Source organism: Canis lupus, chromosome 9 (assembly GCF_011100685.1).
Source record: "Canis lupus familiaris isolate Mischka breed German Shepherd chromosome 9, alternate assembly UU_Cfam_GSD_1.0, whole genome shotgun sequence".
Taxonomy (NCBI): domain Eukaryota; kingdom Metazoa; phylum Chordata; class Mammalia; order Carnivora; family Canidae; genus Canis; species Canis lupus.
The window spans coordinates 31261198-31279181 of record NC_049230.1 but is presented as its reverse complement, the minus strand read 5'-3'; the positions used below and the strand labels follow the sequence as shown (position 1 = coordinate 31279181).

The 17984-nt window shown below is 39.6% G+C and overlaps 1 protein-coding gene across 2 annotated transcripts in view; it reads right to left on the bottom strand.

The window, feature by feature from the left end:
- Positions 1 to 17984, bottom strand: part of ANKFN1 (ankyrin repeat and fibronectin type III domain containing 1) — a 293015-nt gene that overhangs the window by 68254 nt on the left and 206777 nt on the right. For both annotated transcript variants that reach the window (XM_038547805.1, XM_038547804.1), the window contains exons 8-9: positions 3109 to 3206; positions 638 to 728 (exon numbers count right to left, since the gene is read on the bottom strand). In XM_038547805.1, the coding sequence (XP_038403733.1) occupies positions 638 to 728; positions 3109 to 3206 (189 nt within the window). The remainder of the gene's footprint in view (positions 1 to 637; positions 729 to 3108; positions 3207 to 17984) is intronic.

The following is a 17984-nucleotide window of genomic DNA, read 5'->3' as shown; positions in this document are numbered from 1 at the left end:
CTAGAGACATTTCTTCTGGTTAATTAAATTTTGTGGTTAGTAGCTACCAAAATACTATACATAAATTATTAATCTTCAAGTGATTAGAAGAGGCTTTTGCTGGGGGTTTTCAGCCACCATTACAAATGTCATATATTTAAAGCAGAGTATAGCAGAGTGCCTGTTAGAAAGCTTTTTCTTCTGATGGAATGTCAGGTAATTAAGATTTGCTGTATCTCATTCTCTTATCAATTTGATGGGGGTAAGGAGGTCAGGAGGAGAGAGGAGAGCTAGAATGGGCCAGCCACTCCGTGTGATTCACCACATCCCCATGAAAGCCTTGGGAAAGGTAGGATTGGATTCTATAGATGCAGAGAGTTTAAGGAACTTTTGAAGGCCACGCAGCGAATAAATGGTATCATGGGTATTGAATTCAATCTTGCTGGTTCCAAATTCCCTCTCTTTTCATTCTATCTAGTTGCCTCCCAAGGGGAACATTTCTGTAGAGGAATCATTCATTATGTGAACCAGTTGCTACTCTGAGGAGGTCTTGTTAGTAGTCCCAAGCAGTGGGGAGAGGGAATGTCAATGGTATCCTGAGGATGGATGAAGGGGGAGTTGGAGCCTGTGGCCAGGCTTGAGAGAGTTCACCACCTACTAGAAGGCGAGGCACATGCTGGTACTGTGGTCTGAGCAGGTCCCCATCCTTTCATGTTATAAGCCGAGACTTGAACAAAATACCGTTGGCCCTGAAAAGTATCGAAATAGAATGTATGCATTAGGGATTGTATTGAATCAGTTTTACTTTAGAAGCAGATTCCTGTGTCTTATTAACTCATTGATCCATTGGGAAATCCACTAGCCATGCTTTAGCTCTCTAGCTTTTCCTATTACGTTTATGTGTAGTTAATACATATCTTTGGGGTGCCCTCAGTTTCTGTGAGCTTTCTTTTTTCAAAATTGGAATGTCATAATTACTTTTTTCCTTCCCCTGAATTATATACTAATTATTAAAAGTCACACACAATTCTGCAAGGTTTACCCAAAACAGCAATTTCTCACCTCCTTCTCCTTGTTTACCCCTCCCTAGAGGCAGTCACCATCACTTTTATTAGCTGATCGACTTCTTTTAAAATTAACAAGTTACAATGAATATCTTTTCAGATTAGTAAATCAAAGATCTGGTTCATTCATTTAGTGTCTGCATAGTACTTCACTGTGGGCAAATACTGTCATTTATTTAACCAATACCCCCCACTGGTGAACATTCAGATTGTTTCCACATTTTATGCCACAATAAATAATGCTACAATAAATATATTTACTTAGCTATTAAAACTTTAAAATTCTTTGATTTCACTTCAGTTTTAAAACCATCTTTTAAAACAATGGCTTATATTCTTTAATGTCTTATGACACTAAAAATTTACGAGTTGTTTGCTTACTTATAATCTTTTAAATGTTTTTTTTTTTTTTTCTTTTAAATGTTTTATATGGTTTTATATTTTTGCTTTGAGATGCTCATTTTTTCCCCCAGTGAACCCAAAGAGGCATTTTTGAAGCCAGCATTTGATAAAACATTGCTTGTGAAAATTGTAAAACAGCGTTTGAAGTAAAAAAAACAAAACAAAAAAACCTCAGAAAACAAAAAATAAAATCACCGCATCTTTATAGTGCCTTTTTTTTGCTAGAAGTTTTAATAATTTTGGCCTTACCATATTATAAAGCTAATTTTTTTAACATTAGAAATAGGTTTCCTTGGACTTCAGGGTTATGGCGATTCTGCATAAGTGTCAGTCTACTTCTAGGCTTTTATGTGATTAGGATAGTGTCTGAATTGCTCTCATTGGATGACCAAGTGGAAAAACTAATCCCTATAAAAATTAGTTCAAATATTAGAGAAACTCTCTGTGGAGAGTTTTCCATTTTTATCACAATATCACTTTTTCTTTTAAGCAAAGGAAATTCCCTAGGGTTCTCTTCTGGCCCTCTTCCATCATGTGAGCTATAGGGTTGGGAAGCAGTCTCCTGCCGATAGCATCTCTGGGGGCCACCCACTCAGGGGTTTGTTTGCTCTGGTAATCCACACTGTTGGCCCCTGGTGTAGACATGTGATTAGGACTAAAAGTCCAGATTCCGTGGTGGTGACCCAATCACCAAGACTTCTATTAGAATAAGCTGGTTCAGACTTGAAGAGATGCAACCTAATGCAGCTTTTTAATGCTAGGTTTCAGGATCACACTTTGCAGATAACCATTTTAAAGGTCAAATCTTTTAGAAGAATGACAGCAAAAGCAAGAAAATTCTCACTTTTAAATAGAAAGGTCCTCAGATATTATTTAAATTGGAGCAAAAAAATACAGATTTAAGTATACCTTAAACAGTTTTTATTAAAAAGATTTTGATGATTGTTTTGTTGCATTTTAATTATTTGAGGAGATACAGGATTTGTTCCAGGATGAACTGATTTGCTAGCTGTTTTTATTTTTTACATTTCATATGCTCATATGGTTTATAGTTCTATAAATAATTAATGTTTGAGTTTAAATTTGTTAAACAAATAAACACAGTTTCTTCCAGTTTTTCATTCACAGTTTAAATTGGTTCAGATTACTGAGAAATGTAGTGCCACCATATATAGTTTCTTTTCTGTGAAAGCAGATTTAGACAGATTTTTTTTTTTAATCAAGGGAAAAGGATTTCTCTCAGGAAATTGTATGACTCCAATAGATGACTGATCTCAACTGAGACTATGGGGGTGAGGGTTAGTGGAGGCTGTTATTTTTACCATCAGACAGAGAGTCAAAATTGGATCTCTCAGAGCCTTTGATCCCCCCTGAAGATTAGACTGTGATCCAGAAAGCAGCAGCTTTCAAGGCTTGTATGAGGCCAGTTTTTTTCTGATGTCTGTAGAACATGGCAACTTACAAAGTGGTTCATGCTGTCTGCTTACCCCTTTGTGGGGTTCAGATTATGGATACCAGACATATCACACTTAACGAGTGGCAGTTGTTGCCAGAGGACTGGGTGTTGGCAGTTGCTTCCAGAGTAGGCATTTGCTACCCAAATCCCAGCACAAACATCAGGGGCAGGGAAATGGGAAGCCTAATGGGAACATTTGGCCTTTACCGTTTTAAGTCCCATGATTGTGCATCTCAGGGTCTGCAGGTTTTCCATGATGATTTCTCCAGCCAAAGGACAAAAGTCTTTAGATATGCTCCATTCCACTGCAAGGAGAGAAAGACAAAGAATGAAATTCACTCAGAGAATGAATGAAGCATCTCAGAAACTCTAACAAAAGTGTCTCTCAAAAACTGTTAAGTTTGCCTTCTTTTCCCTGTATTGGCACATCTCACAATTTTCCTTGGGATAACAAGTCAGTTTCTAAGTTTGCAATTATTTTTTTTAAGTGAGAGAAAAATATTTAATCATTGAACGGTGATTAATATACCTTAAATATACATATGTGTATGTATCTGTGTACATATGTATATAGACATACACGTGCTCAGACACATTATATATAACAGTTCATTGTGTGTAGAAGGTAGGTTATTAATTGCATGAAAGAAGTGAAGGACATTCCCTTCTGTTAGCTGCCCAAGTCTGGTTTGGGCTTCACCATGCTACTGAAAGTGCTATTTCAAGGTCTCAGGGACATTTTTTTTTCCAAATAAAGAAGTCTCCTTTTATTTCTTTCTGTGTCATTGAACACCTTCTTCTTCTGGAAGCATTCTTTTCTTGTAGTGGCCCAACACGCTGCTCCCCAGGTTCTCCTCCTCCTCCCTGGTCTTGTCTTCCAGGCTTTTTCATTGGCTTCCCTTCAGCCTGAGGATTTAGGGTTTGTGGCTGTCCTCTTTACTGCTCCCCCCACACCTGACATCCCTGAAATGGGTGTTCATTCACAATTCAACCTAATACCCAAATTCTAATGCCCCACACTTTACTGTGAGGCCATTTTCTTTCATAACATTTTCCACTGGTTGAAAAAACTGTGCTGAGGAAAGATAAAGTGTGCCTCATCAGTATAAAGCGTTTTAAGTGACAGTTTACTCATAGCAGGGTTTAAGGCAATCCTGAATGAAGCAGGAGCTCAAGGCATATGGAAGATAAGTCTTGCACATTCTAAGCCTCATGATGACAAGCTGTATAGGTTTTAAGATTTAAGTTATATTCCCTAGGATACTTGAGTACTTCAGAATTAAGGCAAACCATCCCTATAGCCTTCTGTTTCTTTTGAGTCACACAGTCCCCCTGCTTTAGGGCTGCTGCTCCTGTAACCTCAGCTCCTCCCTATGTTCTTAGGAATGTAGCTCATTCTCATTCTCTAGAAATTATTTTCCTAAAGTTCCTAGTGCTCTGATTGTCTACAATAGCCTCTTCCTGGGAAAGCCTGCCATTCTGGCCGCCTCCCCTACTTTTTGCAGCCTTCTTTCCCCTCAGTTTTGATTGCACCCTTTCTTCCTACCCCCATCATGACCCCTCTTTCTGGGCTCTTCCTGGTTCCTCCTTTCCTTCTCCCTTTGCTATGATGTGCCTTGTGGGTTTGCTTTTGGCTCTTTTCTCGCTTCACATGTTTGTCCCATGCTTGAATAAGTGGTGACCTTATTCACTGATATGGCTCCAACAATGGCTCTCAAAACTGTAGTTCTAGGTCCACCTCTCTTAGGATTCTAACTTTGTCCTGCAAGTCTCCACATGAGTGCCTGATAGTACTTCTCTTTGCCAAAATAGGTTTCTCTTCTTGTTTTCTCAGCTTTATGTCATGGCATTGCCATATACCCAATCACCCAACCCCAAATCCCAGAGCATCCCTGCCTCTTCATTTTCCCCAATTCCTCATGATCAGTTGATTACTAAACCCAGTAGGTTCTGCTTTAAAATGTCTCTCACAAGTTTTCCTCTCCCTCCTATACTGAACTTATTCTAGAGCAAAACTTTATAATCATGTGCATCAGTCTGCAGTTGTTTTTTTTTTTTTTTTGTGTGTGTGTGTGTGTGTGTGTGCAAGGAGGTGTAGGCCTGATTAATTAACTGATGAACTCTTCCAACTGATTTTTTCTGTTTATTTTATCCTTATACATGATCTTTTTATGACAGCCTGAATTATAGTTTAAAAATGCAGATCTCTGCTTAAAATCTTTTCATACTGTCCAGTTGCTTTCAAAATAAAATGAAATGTTGGGGCACCTTGGGGGCTTAGTTGCATAAGTGCCTGCCTTCAGCTCAGGTGATTTTAGGGTCCTGGGATTGAGCTCCACATCAGGCTTCCTGCTCAGTGGGGAGCCTGCTTCTCCCTCTCCCTCTGCCTCTGCCCCCTGCTTGTGCACTCTCTCTCAAATAAATAAGTAAAAATTTAAATGTTAACAAGGCATTCAAGGACCTTCATAATCTGGTCCCACAGCCTTACTCTACTAGTCTCATCTCCTGCCATGTCTCACAGTAAAGTCCTTGCTCTGTAAGTCTCTGTTACCTGGTTATTCTGTATACTTTTTTGCCTCTGTGTCTTTTGCTCATCTTCCAACTGCTGCTTGGTAAAACTCTACTAATCCATTAAGACCTAGCAAAGTTAACTCTAAATTCCTCAGCAATAATTAAATACACCTGTTTCTGTGTTCCCAAAGCCCTTTATTCATATGAAAACAAGATTTATTACATATATATTATGCTTTATTGCATGTATCTCTTTTTCTTGTTAGATTGTGACAAATTTGAGAATAGGAGAAGTACCCTTCCCTTCTTCCTCTCTAGTACATGGATTTATGCCTCTGGTGCATAGAATGTGCTTCCTAAATATTTTACAAATAAAATATATACAATTTGATTATATGCATAGATATACACACATGCATATGTGTGCGGGCACATACACATGCTCAGAATAGACTTTTTTTTCCAGCAAGGAGATATTTTTCTTCCTGTGAATCTTCTCCTTCTCTAGTCCCTTGCCCTTTGAAGCTCTCAGGCATGTTGTAAAATGTAATTTGAATCAAATGATTAAGATTATATGTTGAATCTTAAAGCAGGCCTACACTTCCTTACAAATATGTATTCTAAAACATTTAATATATATGTTATATATATAGATCTATGTATGTATTTTTTTCCAAAATGTTTTATTATGCTCATGAGCTACTAGCTCTGAAGAAGCCAAGTCTCTGGAAGTCGACTTGGAGAGGGTTTGTAATGTTGCATATAACTAGCTAAAGAAAAAGGCGATCACTGAAGAAATTATCACAAACAAAACAAAATGAAAATCAGTAGCAAATTTGAAAGGATATATAGAAAACAAGGGATACAGAAAAATTCTGGAAACAGAAATATCCTTGGTTGCCACAGAGACATATGTAATTGGCTAATGTTGAGGAGCTCCCAAGAGGAGCTCAGAATCCATAGTTTCTGATTCCAGGCCAAGGATTCAAGGTGATTTCCTAAAAGAAGAGCTAGAGATTGCTAGGAATACCTCCAAATGGTTAATGACAAGTTCCTCACAGATACAATCTTTAAAATTTGAAAGGAACGATTTATTTTTGAGTAACAACTGTTCATGTTCTATGGCAATGTTTTACAAAACATGTTTCAGGTGGAAAAGGGGACCTAGCTTCTTTTTTTTTTTTAATTTTTTATTTATTTATGATAGTCACAGAGAGAGAGAGAGAGGCAGAGACACAGGCAGAGGGAGAAGCAGGCTCCATGCACCAGGAGCCCGACGTGGGATTCGATCCTGAGTCTCCAGGATCGCGCCCTGGGCCAAAGGCAGGCGCTAAACCGCTGCGCCACCCAGGGATCCCGGGACCTAGCTTCTTGAAAAACAAAACAAAAAACAAATAAGTGGCTTTGTAAGGAGATACGGTTCTGCTTTGGAAGTTAATAAAAAGTTTTAAGTATTTAATTAGATCTCGTAATGTGAAAGAGAACATTCACGTGGAAGGAAAAAATCCTCCATGTTGGAATGGACAAGCTGTTCTGGGGCAACAACGGTCTTTTCCCTCTATGTACTTCATTGGGTTGGTGGACTCTTTTGACATGAGGAAAGGAGCTTCTGGTCATTTAAAAACTGAGGGAGGGAAACAGTGAGCAGGAATCACTTTGAGAGCCCACTGGGAATTCTAAGAAGCAACTTAGCATGGTCTCTCTGGAAAGTTATGTGTAGGTAGTTTAAAGACTTAATATTAAAGCCATGAGAAAATCACTTATAAGCCTGCTCTAAATCCCTGAAGGACTGGAGCCATGTATATGAAGTTTAAAACTATATAAGACTTATAATTTTAAGATAAAGATCAGGGCAACTGTTTCTACTTAGGTCTGGGAAATCGAAGCAGGGTTTAATCATGCAATGGCTTATAGCAGTTGAACATTAGTGAGAAAGAGACCAGACAAAACCTAGGTGTTAGTATTTCTTAAAATTTGGCTCTGGCTCAAGCTGTGATTCACTATATTTATATCAAATAACTATGAATATTTTAAATATGACGCATTATTATTTTAACAAATATTTCGATTTTATCTAAGCTTTAGCAAGTAGAGTCTTTTGGGAGGGAGAGTTCTAGCTGAACACCTCTATTTACTGGATGGCAGCTATGTAAAAAAAAACATAGGCCAAAAGCTTAAGAAGACAAAGAGCTCCTGAAAGTCTAGCTTTGTCACCTGAAGCCTATTATGTGAGAAGAAAAGTCACAGAATCAGTGCTAGAATAGAAAATTCATGACTGGAAGCATTAGGATGCACAAGCAGGACAAAGTCTACACTTAGGTAAATTTTCAGCCTCATGGTATGAATTGTGTGAAACGCTGCTTTGGCCAATAATACTTGTAAGTTTTCAGGCCAGTTTCTTGAGAGGTAAAGACTCTGCAAAACAAAACAAAACAAAACAAAACAAAACAAAACAAAAAAAGCATAAAGAGATAACAGGGGTTCCTGGGTGGCTCAGTCAGATAAATGTCTGACTCTTGATTTTAGCTCAGGTCATTGATCTCTCAGGGTCCTGAGATCGAGCCCCATGTTGGGCTTCGTGAAGAGTGTGGAGTATGCTTAAGATTCTTTCTCTCCCTCTCCCTCTCCCAACTCATGCTCTCTTTCTCCTTAAATAAATAAAATCCTTTAAAAGAGAGATAACATTATAGCAATGTCTAATTTCTACTTAGTTGATAAAAAAACATCTAAAACCTGCTAGTATCCAAGTTCTCTCTCAAAGCCTAGAGCTGCTTTATTCTGTGCACATGTCAGGAGAAGCATACTGTAAGAAGTGTAATCTTGCTTTTTGCCCTGCTCAAACCTTCCACTTTTAGCCTTATGTCACTTGACCTCAGACCTATTGTTTTTTCTCTTTTGGTATGCTCTCCTCTTCCCCCAAATTATCTTCCCCTTCATTCAAACAGGAGTGGTTCAAAGTCCCTTCCTTTCCACAGCTTGCCCTGGCTCTCTAAGGGAAGCTCCTTGGCCAATTTTCCCATAGCAACTTTAATATATTGGTCACACTACACTTTATTGTTTTGTATTTGTTTTCTAAGAGATCTGCCTCCTCGGTCATGAATGAGTTCTGAGATCAGGGACTATGTTGGATTTGATCAGTTTACAAAGCACCTATCTTGGCACCTACCATAGCATAGGTACTCAGTAAATGGTGCATGAATTGATTACTTGATTCTTAACTATGGAATGCTTAAAGTCTAAGGTAGACAGAAATCTGATGCTGGTATATAAAGAATAAGAAAACAGTGTCAGAATAGAAGAGAGAAAGAGAACAGAAGTTGCTTGAGCTGCGCAGCAAGTGGTTGAGATGGAGATTAATTCCTGGCCTCCAGATTCCCAGCATCTCAGACTCTTCACTTGTCCATACTGCCACTCAGGAACCAAAAAAAAAAAAAAAAAAAAAAAAAAAAAAGCTTATTTCCTGTTCCCTATCAGCACTTCAGTGGAACCAAAACGGCATTCTTACTGGCCACACTCACCCCGGCGCCTTAGCTAATGAACGGAATTTGGCTAGACTGCCCAGCCCAGTACCAGAGCATTATGAAATCCTCCCCGATCCATCTAATTGTGTAGTTTCTAACCTTTGAGGCCAACCATAGCACAAGAGGAAGAAAGAGGGAATGAGGGACGTGCCGAGAAACCCAGAAGGAGATCAAATACAGTCTTTGCTAGAGATGAGAAGATGTGTCTTGCCGAAGCATGAACCCGCTCAACACTTGTGGGTTTTAAATTGGGAACTGACGTGAAAAACTCTGGATCTGGGAATTCTGTTTAGCTCTGGCAAAATACGAGGTCGGAGCTGCTTGCATTTTTTATTTTTAATTCCCTTGGTAGTCCTAGGAGCAGGGGCATGCATTACTTTCAAACAAGAATCTTTATTGTTTGCATAGCACACAGTCTTCCAGTTAATTAGAAAAACATTTTTTTTCCCCCAAATTAAATTTCCCTAGAAAAACAATGATTTAAATTAAGGGCAAAAGGCTTTTTTTTTTTTTTTTTTGACACTAGTAAAGCCTTCCTGCACCCACAACTTCTGGAAGATTAAAAGCAAGGTTGTAATCAGAGGGCTATATTCATTTATTTATGGTCAGATTTTTTTTTGATATTTTTTTTATTGGAGTTCGATCACAAAATCACAGTAAATATTTAAAACCCATTATTCCCTGTTTTACCGCATTTTGCTATTATTTATGCTCTGGTGGTTATTGATATCTGTTGTATCTGAATAGTGGAAATAATAGATGATGGTGCACATCTCTTCCCAATCATTTTAGTGACATTACGTTGTGGCTTAGAGTATTTACACCATAAAAAAATCAGAAATCAGGTCTTGATTTTTTTATTTTGTGAACTGTCTAGATCAGGTATTGGCAAACTATAGTTCATGAGCAAAATCCAGCCTAGGTCTGGTATTGTATGGCCCAGGGACTAAGGGATAGTTTTAGTTTCTACACTTCTAAAGGATTGTGAAACATAACACACACACACACACACACAAGAATATGTGACAGAGACCATATATGGCCCAAAAAGCCTAATAATATTTAGGTCCTTAACAGGAGAAATATGCTGATCATCAGTTTAGACTTAAGAAAGTGATCAAGAAAATGTCAGTAATGCAGGTTAAAAGTTTCTCTGGCTGTTTCATTATGATTTAGCACAAAAAACCTGAGGAAATATTCTTTCAGTACTCAAAAATTACTTGATTGGACAAAGAAGTTGCTTTGTCCCATTGATGAATGAGTGGGGTTCCACCATAAGCCTTGGTTATTTCTCCTTGTTTTACCTCCTTAAAGTAAATGAAAACATCAACCAACACTTAAATGGCATCTATACTCACCCATTAACTGCAGCTACAGGTTGGCTCACAGATGCAAGAGTTTGATAAAAATAAATGAAAGCATTTTGGGTGATTCAACAGGTTATATATAAGAAACTTACAAAAAAGGGTATTGTATATTTTATTATTACGATTTATAAATTGTATACCACATATCCTATCAGTAAAATTTATAGTAGACTTAATGTAAGTATACACAGAGATAGCTCCCCCACCCCCACCCCCACTGAGAGCCAGTTGTTAAACATTTACCATTCCTACCACTGAATAAATGATAAATGATTGCTCGGAAAGACTCTTAAGGGTGGATATATCCTGACTAGCAGGGTATAATGTCAGGGGGAGTAGATTTCTTAGGCATAATTTAGGTAACATTTTTACCAGGAGGCAAGAATGAAGTGTGCAAACCCCTTTAGGAGGCAGGAGTGGCACAATGAGGGAATCTGGGGCAAAAGTTTAGTTACCAAGCAGTCATCATCTGGAAGGTCTGCCCAGTGGCCAGGCGTCAGGCGCTGGGCAGTGCAGGTGTCCGGGCTTCCTGTGTCAGTTCTTCCAGCCCAAGCCAGGGCTGCCCCAGAAACTGGCACAGTCCACATCCTTGGACTTGACTGCAACCAGGGTGGTGGATTTAGGGACTGCCCAGCAGAAACCTGCATGTCAACAGTAGGTTTGACAAGACATACCAGTCCAGTACTTCTGATGGTGTGGAAGAGCTCCATTCCTCAACCAGATTATCTTAGCTTCACTATTATTATATTATTATACATTAGCATTATATTTTATTTCATGGTTACCTGGACTCTATGTATGGGTACTTTTGAGGCACTATGGATGGAAAATAGGCACACAGGTCATTAATTGAGACAGACTTTTGACTCTTTCTTTTTTTCCTGGCATAGTGCCATATTCTTGAGTTATAGGAAGTCCAGATTTTCACTGGTTTTAAACTACTTTTTCATAGAAATTGTCCAGATAATAAATCTTTGTTTATTAAAGAAGCATAAGCCTTTCAAAGGTTTCAGATACAACTGATTGTTAGCAGATACAACTGATGGTAGCAGATACAACTGAATGTTAGCAAGGACTCAAAACCAAGTGGCAGAGAGCTGAAGGCCCGGACTGTAGCCCCTCCAGCCTTCCTCTGAGAACAGGAACCTCTTCCACCTGGGAAGAGCCCTTCTCCTGGATGAGCTTCCTAGGATTCTGCGAGTTTTGTTTGTTGTGTTCCCAGCAGAGAGCTGCCCTTCTCACCTGCAGGGAGGGCTCTGGCAAGCTACTTTATGTTTCTCAAGGGCACAAAGGGAAGCGCAGCATCAGCTGTCTGATTTACACACATAAGGTCCAAGAAGAAATGTGTGGGAAATATCAGAAAGGGAGACATAACGTAAAGACTGCTAACTCTGGGAAACGAACTAGGGGTGGTAGAAGGGGAGGAGGGCGGAGGGTGGGAGTGATTGGGTGACGGGCACTGGGGGTTATTCTGTATGTTGGTATATTCAACACCAATAAAAAAAAAAAAAAGGAAATGTAAAAAAATAAAAAAAAAGGTCCAAGATATGTGGCCAGTTCACAGCTTTCTGAATCCTTCTGGGCTCCCATGGAATTAAAATAACCACCCATAGGGGCAAAAGCAACAACATTCCAACTCTCCCACCAGGCAAGGAGTCTTTATTCAGAGATTGGTACTCTTAGCTATTTGGCTGTTCTTTCATTTTCTGGCTGTGCCCATTTCACCATCCCATGTTCCTCTTTATCATGCCATATTGATCTCTGGACACCCACTCCATTCTCTTGTATAAGCATGGAGTAGGAGCTCAGATGAAGCAGGTTTGACTTCTGTGTGGACACTGATAGGTTGTGGACAGTCCTTGTAGTTCCATTTGGTTCCTGTGAACTACAAAATACAGACTCCTTCACTGGGCATTTAACCTAATTTCTGAGTGTTTTTCCTTTGCACTACTCCCTGCATTTGCCTTGTGCTCCAAGGAAGGAAAACTAACACTTAATGAAAATCTACCACATTGTTTTACAGATAATTTCATCATTTCTTTCTTATAATAGTCCTCTGAGATAGACTAAGTCACTCATTGAAACGTTCTATCAATTTAACTAGTGGCAGAGCTAGGTATTAAAGCCAGTCTGTGTGAATCTTGAGCTCACCTACAGCTTCCTCTTGTACCTGTGGTCAGACCCCTGCCCTCACCCTTGCCAGCAAGGTCCTGGGGGCCTGAGTCTTCTCCATCTTCCAGCGCCGGCTCCATCACGCCCACTTCTCTCCTCTCTGATTTTTGGATCCTCAAACATGTCAGGCTTCTTCCTCTCACACAGACTTAATTTTGCCGGAAATGTTCTTCCTTCTTTCTGACTTTGATTGCATTCATTATCCCTTCCTTTACCCTGAGCAAATCAGTATAAATGTCACTCCTGTGTGTAAGCCTTCTCTGATCCCAAGGTAACATGAAGTCTCTGTTTCATCTCTTGCACCACCAAACACTGTCCCTGTGGAGCACTATTAGTGCTATTATCTTTGATACTGTTGGCTCGAGGAGGACATTAATTGTGTATATAAACAGCCAGCATATATTGTAGTATAGTGTAGGACAGTACATACTTACTGAATCCATGTTAGATTACGGACCAGCTAGGTTACAGGGATACGGAGAGGTAAGTGACATGGTCCCTGGCCTCAAGGAGTTTACTATTTAAAATGAGTTTACAGATGAAGACAGGAGGTTTGGAGTGTTTGGGTCTGTCTCAGACCAAAGTTCCAGCATATATTGTAGTATAGTGTAGGACAGTACATACTTACTGAATCCATGTTAGATTACGGACCAGCTAGGTTACAGGGATACGGAGAGGTAAGTGACATGGTCCCTGGCCTCAAGGAGTTTACTATTTAAAATGAGTTTACAGATGAAGACAGGAGGTTTGGAGTGTTTGGGTCTGTCTCAGACCAAAGTTCCTTTCCCATCACCATGCTCTCTCAGGAAACAAAGTCATCTTTCCAGCCTGATGTCTCTCCCATCTCCTCTTGTCAAAAAACTACCCAAGTGAGAGGCTCAGGCTCCTTCAACATGAGCTCACTCTGTCTGATTTCCAACAGTAATTGTATCTATCATTCTTCCTGGCATGAATACTCTCTATTTTGTATTATAATGATTTCATGTATTTTCAACTCTGCCTGTACAACATATTTCAAGTTGGCCTTTTAATTTCTTTTAACTCCAATATTGGAACTCTTGTCACATTGGCACTCTGTTTGAGACAGTTTGAGAGCTCAACTGGTTTCTCTGTCTCTGTGCATACCCCTTATTAATCCACGGAAGCCAGAACAGTCTTTTCAAAGCATGAACATATCACAATACTTTGCTTCACTTGAACATCATAAGTGCACTTGGAATAAAATCCTAACTCCTTAATGGAATCTGTAACAGGGATGGGCAAACAGACCTGCAGGCCAAATCTAGTCTCCTGCCTGTTTCCGTACAGCCTGTGACCTAAGAATAGTTTCTGTGCTGAGAAAAAAAAAAAATTGAAATATTTTGTAACTTGAAAATAATGTGAAATTCATGTCTTACTGACCATAAATAAAAGTGTATTGGAACACACCCCAACTCATTATTTTGCATATCGTCTCAATGGTAGAATTGAACAGTTGCAATACAGACCACGTGGCCCATAAAGCCTAACATGTTTACTGCTCTGACACTTTGTAGGAAGAATGTACAGACCGCTAGTCCACAAGAGTCATGATCTGACTCCTGTCAGCTTCTGTGAAACTCCCTGACCTGTTATTTTATACATTTTCCTTAGTCCACACACTCTTCCCAAGTTATTTCTACCAAGTTCATCCTGCACCTCACTCTCATACATTATCCTCTGTTCTTTTGGTTTTAGCATTTATCACATTATCTTAATTTGAAAGTATTTATTAGCTTACCTGCTTACCCAAGAAAATGTGAGCTACATAAGCTGGTCGGCTTTTCCTCACCGTATCCCCTGGGCCTACAAAAGGATATGCACATTGTAGGCATTGCCCCCCCCCCCAAAAATGTGAAATGAACATTTTATCTTCCCTGTAAATTCTTCAAGGAAGACACTGTGTCTGACTCATTTCTGCATCCCCCACAGTGGCCCACTTTGTGCCTTGTATGGAGTAACAGTTCCAAAAATAGCTACTGACCGAATAAAATGCCAGTCACTTTCTCTTCCTCCTGGGATGAAGTGACAAAACACTTGCTGTCAGCAGGACCCCAAGAAACAATAAAACATGTGTAGCATCTTTTTCACTTCATCCACACTGCACTGTTTGATAGCACATTTTAAGGAGGGGCCGTGGATTCCAGAATATTCCTCAGGCTATAATTATATCAAGTGTCCAGGAGAGGATGTTTTCAGCTGATGCAGAGTTAGGGTAGGTGTTTTCTGATGATGGGAAAGAACCATTGACCAAGAGTGAGGCTGGCAGTTTTTCCTAAGAAAATTGCTCTAATTACTATTATTTTTTTAAGGTAATAGGTTACCTTTAAAATATGGTGTGTGTAAAATGTGACCCCAAAAAAGATAAGAAGGAAATCCTGAATTAAACAAAAACAGGTAATGGTTTATAGGAAGCTAAAGCTTAGGGATCTTTAGAGGATCCTGTGAAGACCATCTGTTAATATCTATTGGGGAACTGTGCTTCACTCCTAAATATTTCACTTTATCCTCTTAGCTATCCCACATGGTAGGTAATGATTTTCTCATTGTACAGCTGAGGAACTTGAACTTTTAAACAACTGGCTCAGGACCACACAACTTGTCAGTGCAGAGTCTGGACTTGAACACCCTGTCTTGTCTGCTTCCCAAGCCCATAAGACAAAGGGATGAATGGACTAACAGCTATGTTGAGGTCTTTTCGGCAAGAGAAAGTACCAACTGTGAAAAGCTTGCAGAAAGTATTTGGAATATTTGACTTCTATTGAAGGAACCTGAGACGGGCTCCTGGTTGGTGCCTGTGTTTCCTTTTCCCAAGGGCCAGCATTGTCTCTCATACTCTGATTTCCTTGTTGTGGTTTCAAGGGGGCGAGAGAGTTGGGGCCAGTAACCACTGAGCAGAACAGGATTATACTGAGGCTGGGGATTGTGAATCTCATGAAGGTGTTCTGTATTTTCATGTCAGTTACATGTGGCTGTGGTGGCCAAGATAGGTACTGATTAAAACACACACACACACACATACACACACGCCAACAGCAGCGTAAACAGTCTCAGAAGACCCATATAAATTGCTGGCATATAATTTGAGCCTGGTTCATGTTATTTAACTTCACTGGTGCCAAATCTTCCTCCATCTCTTCTCTATGTTAGCCTTTTCCGCCCACCCCAATCCTGCTTCTCTTCTGGCTAGAGACACTTAGGCCAAGGTGAGAGAGAAGATGGATGACCTTGGAACAAATCAAATGCAGAACAGGAGTGGTTCTCCAGGATCCAAAGGAATTTGTGGGAGAACAGAAATAAATAAGAATGGACAAGACCACCTTGGGAACAGTCAGCCACAGTCTTCCTCCCTTTGTCTCACCAAGGGGAATGTACTGTTTGGGGTGCTTCACTTCTGTATTTGTTTTGACATTCTACAGTAGATTACTCAACAAGGTGTCTTATTGACCCTGAAAAATCCAATCATTAGATTTTTTTTCCCCATCAAGCCAGTCATAAGCCTTCCAGAGTTTCCCAGAGAGACAAAGAGCCCTGTATTCCATTCCCATTCTCAGCTTCTCTTTCTGTGTAGATGACCAGAATGGCTGATGTTGAGGGTACAAACTTCAGTATGCTCATTTGGGGGTTCTTTACTTGGGGACCAGGAATTCCAAATGGGCTTCAGGGAGTCAAAGAAAACCCTTCATATTGTAAGCAACATAGATCTATTTTTCTCCCAAGATCCCTATGAAAACATTACATATCATTATGCACAATGTATATCCTAGCTTGAGCTATTTAAAGGGCCTAATTACTTTTCTTGGGGGTAGTTCTATAGTTGTCTTAGTTTTGTATGTTGCGTTTTGGTTCTACATTTCTACTTATATGGGACATACCTAAATTTTTAGCATTTACAAAACATATTTGAGTCAGTAGTCTGAACCTAAAATGTATACTGTTGAATATTTTCCAGCTCATCTGTATATTGGGGAGATTTACCCATGCCTTTTATCTTGGTCCACGGGAGCAACTGGCACATAGTAGATTCCTAATAAAGATGTCTTAAATGAATAAATGCAATAATTGATTTAATAAAGAAGACTCTTGTCACATTCACAGTTACAGAGGAAGAACAAGACAGCTATTTTGCAAACATTCAACAGAGGTCATCCACTGTGGGGAAGATGAAAGTAAGGAGTTCTTAGAGTTTCAGATTTTGAAAAGTCTTTTTTCTTATTCTAAGGTAACAAGATGGGGCAGGGAAGTCACTGGCAATATTTAAATCTTAGGAGCAAGGTACTGGCCTATAAACTGAGAAAAAGAATTATGTAGACTCACTAGAGTAAAATACACATAGTAGGGTTTAGTAAATATAGCTGAATTTATTGCATTTTCTATCTGTTGGCCCAGTATCCAACACCAAGCTCATTGCTGGCATATTTGAGATATGAAATCAAATCCAACTTTTCATTTAGTGCTGTTTGGTGGATTGATTTATCACACTTTTACTGACTCCCTAGTAGGAACCAGCTGATGTAAAGTAATGGGGATGGGATTATGAGTAAAGTTTGATCCTAGCCCTTAAGGCAGTGGCATTCCAATGGGAGTGATGCATGAGTCACTACAAGGTTCTAATGCAATGTGATGAGTATTAGGAGAGAGGCAGGCTCAGAGTGGGATCTCCCTCGGCAATCTGGGGACAGGGTGGCTAGGGACGGCTTACTGGACAAGCTGGCTCCTGAGAGTATAGGTCTGCCGAGGGAAGAGAGTGGTCAGAGGCATTCCAGGTAGAGGTTGCAGTGTGAGCAAAGGCACAGATTCATAGTGTGGTCAGGGGATTGCAGGGCAATTACAGGGAACAGGAGAAGAGGTGAAGTGGGAGAGGATTGTGACCTTAATCAGAGAAGAGATTTGACAGAGAGGCAAGAACTCATCATACTAACATATCTTGAAGGTATTGTGGAGCCATGGATAGAAAGCATTTTAGAAAGATCATTCTTGTAGCCTGTGGGAGAAAAACTGGAGTGGGTAAGGCTATAACTAGGAAGACCAGAAAGATTATGCCATGGATCATGCCATGATCCATGTAAATGGAATGCCAGCTCAGGGTTGGTGCTATTTTCATGCTTTGTGAAGAGGAAGAAACTGCTTGACTTCCTGTTAGCCACCAAGAGACACCTTTTCCTATTCATTGAGGCATCTGTGAGCTAAATTTTTATGTAAACCCAAAGACTTGGCATCTCCAGCTCTTATAGGAATCATGAATACTGGAGTTCAGCTATTTTTAACTAAGAGCTATTAACAACAGTGTATATTTTTAAATGTCCAAATCAAATATCATGGACATATCAGAAATCATGTTCCCTTGGCAGGTGTATGTAACTGGTCTCAGCTTTACTCAGAGCTCCACTGCAAACAGTAATAAAAACACTGACCTCTCATTGCTCATTTTGTATTTATGAAGCGGTCATCATCTCAGTTTACACATGCAAAACAGAGTCGATTGGTTTTGAGA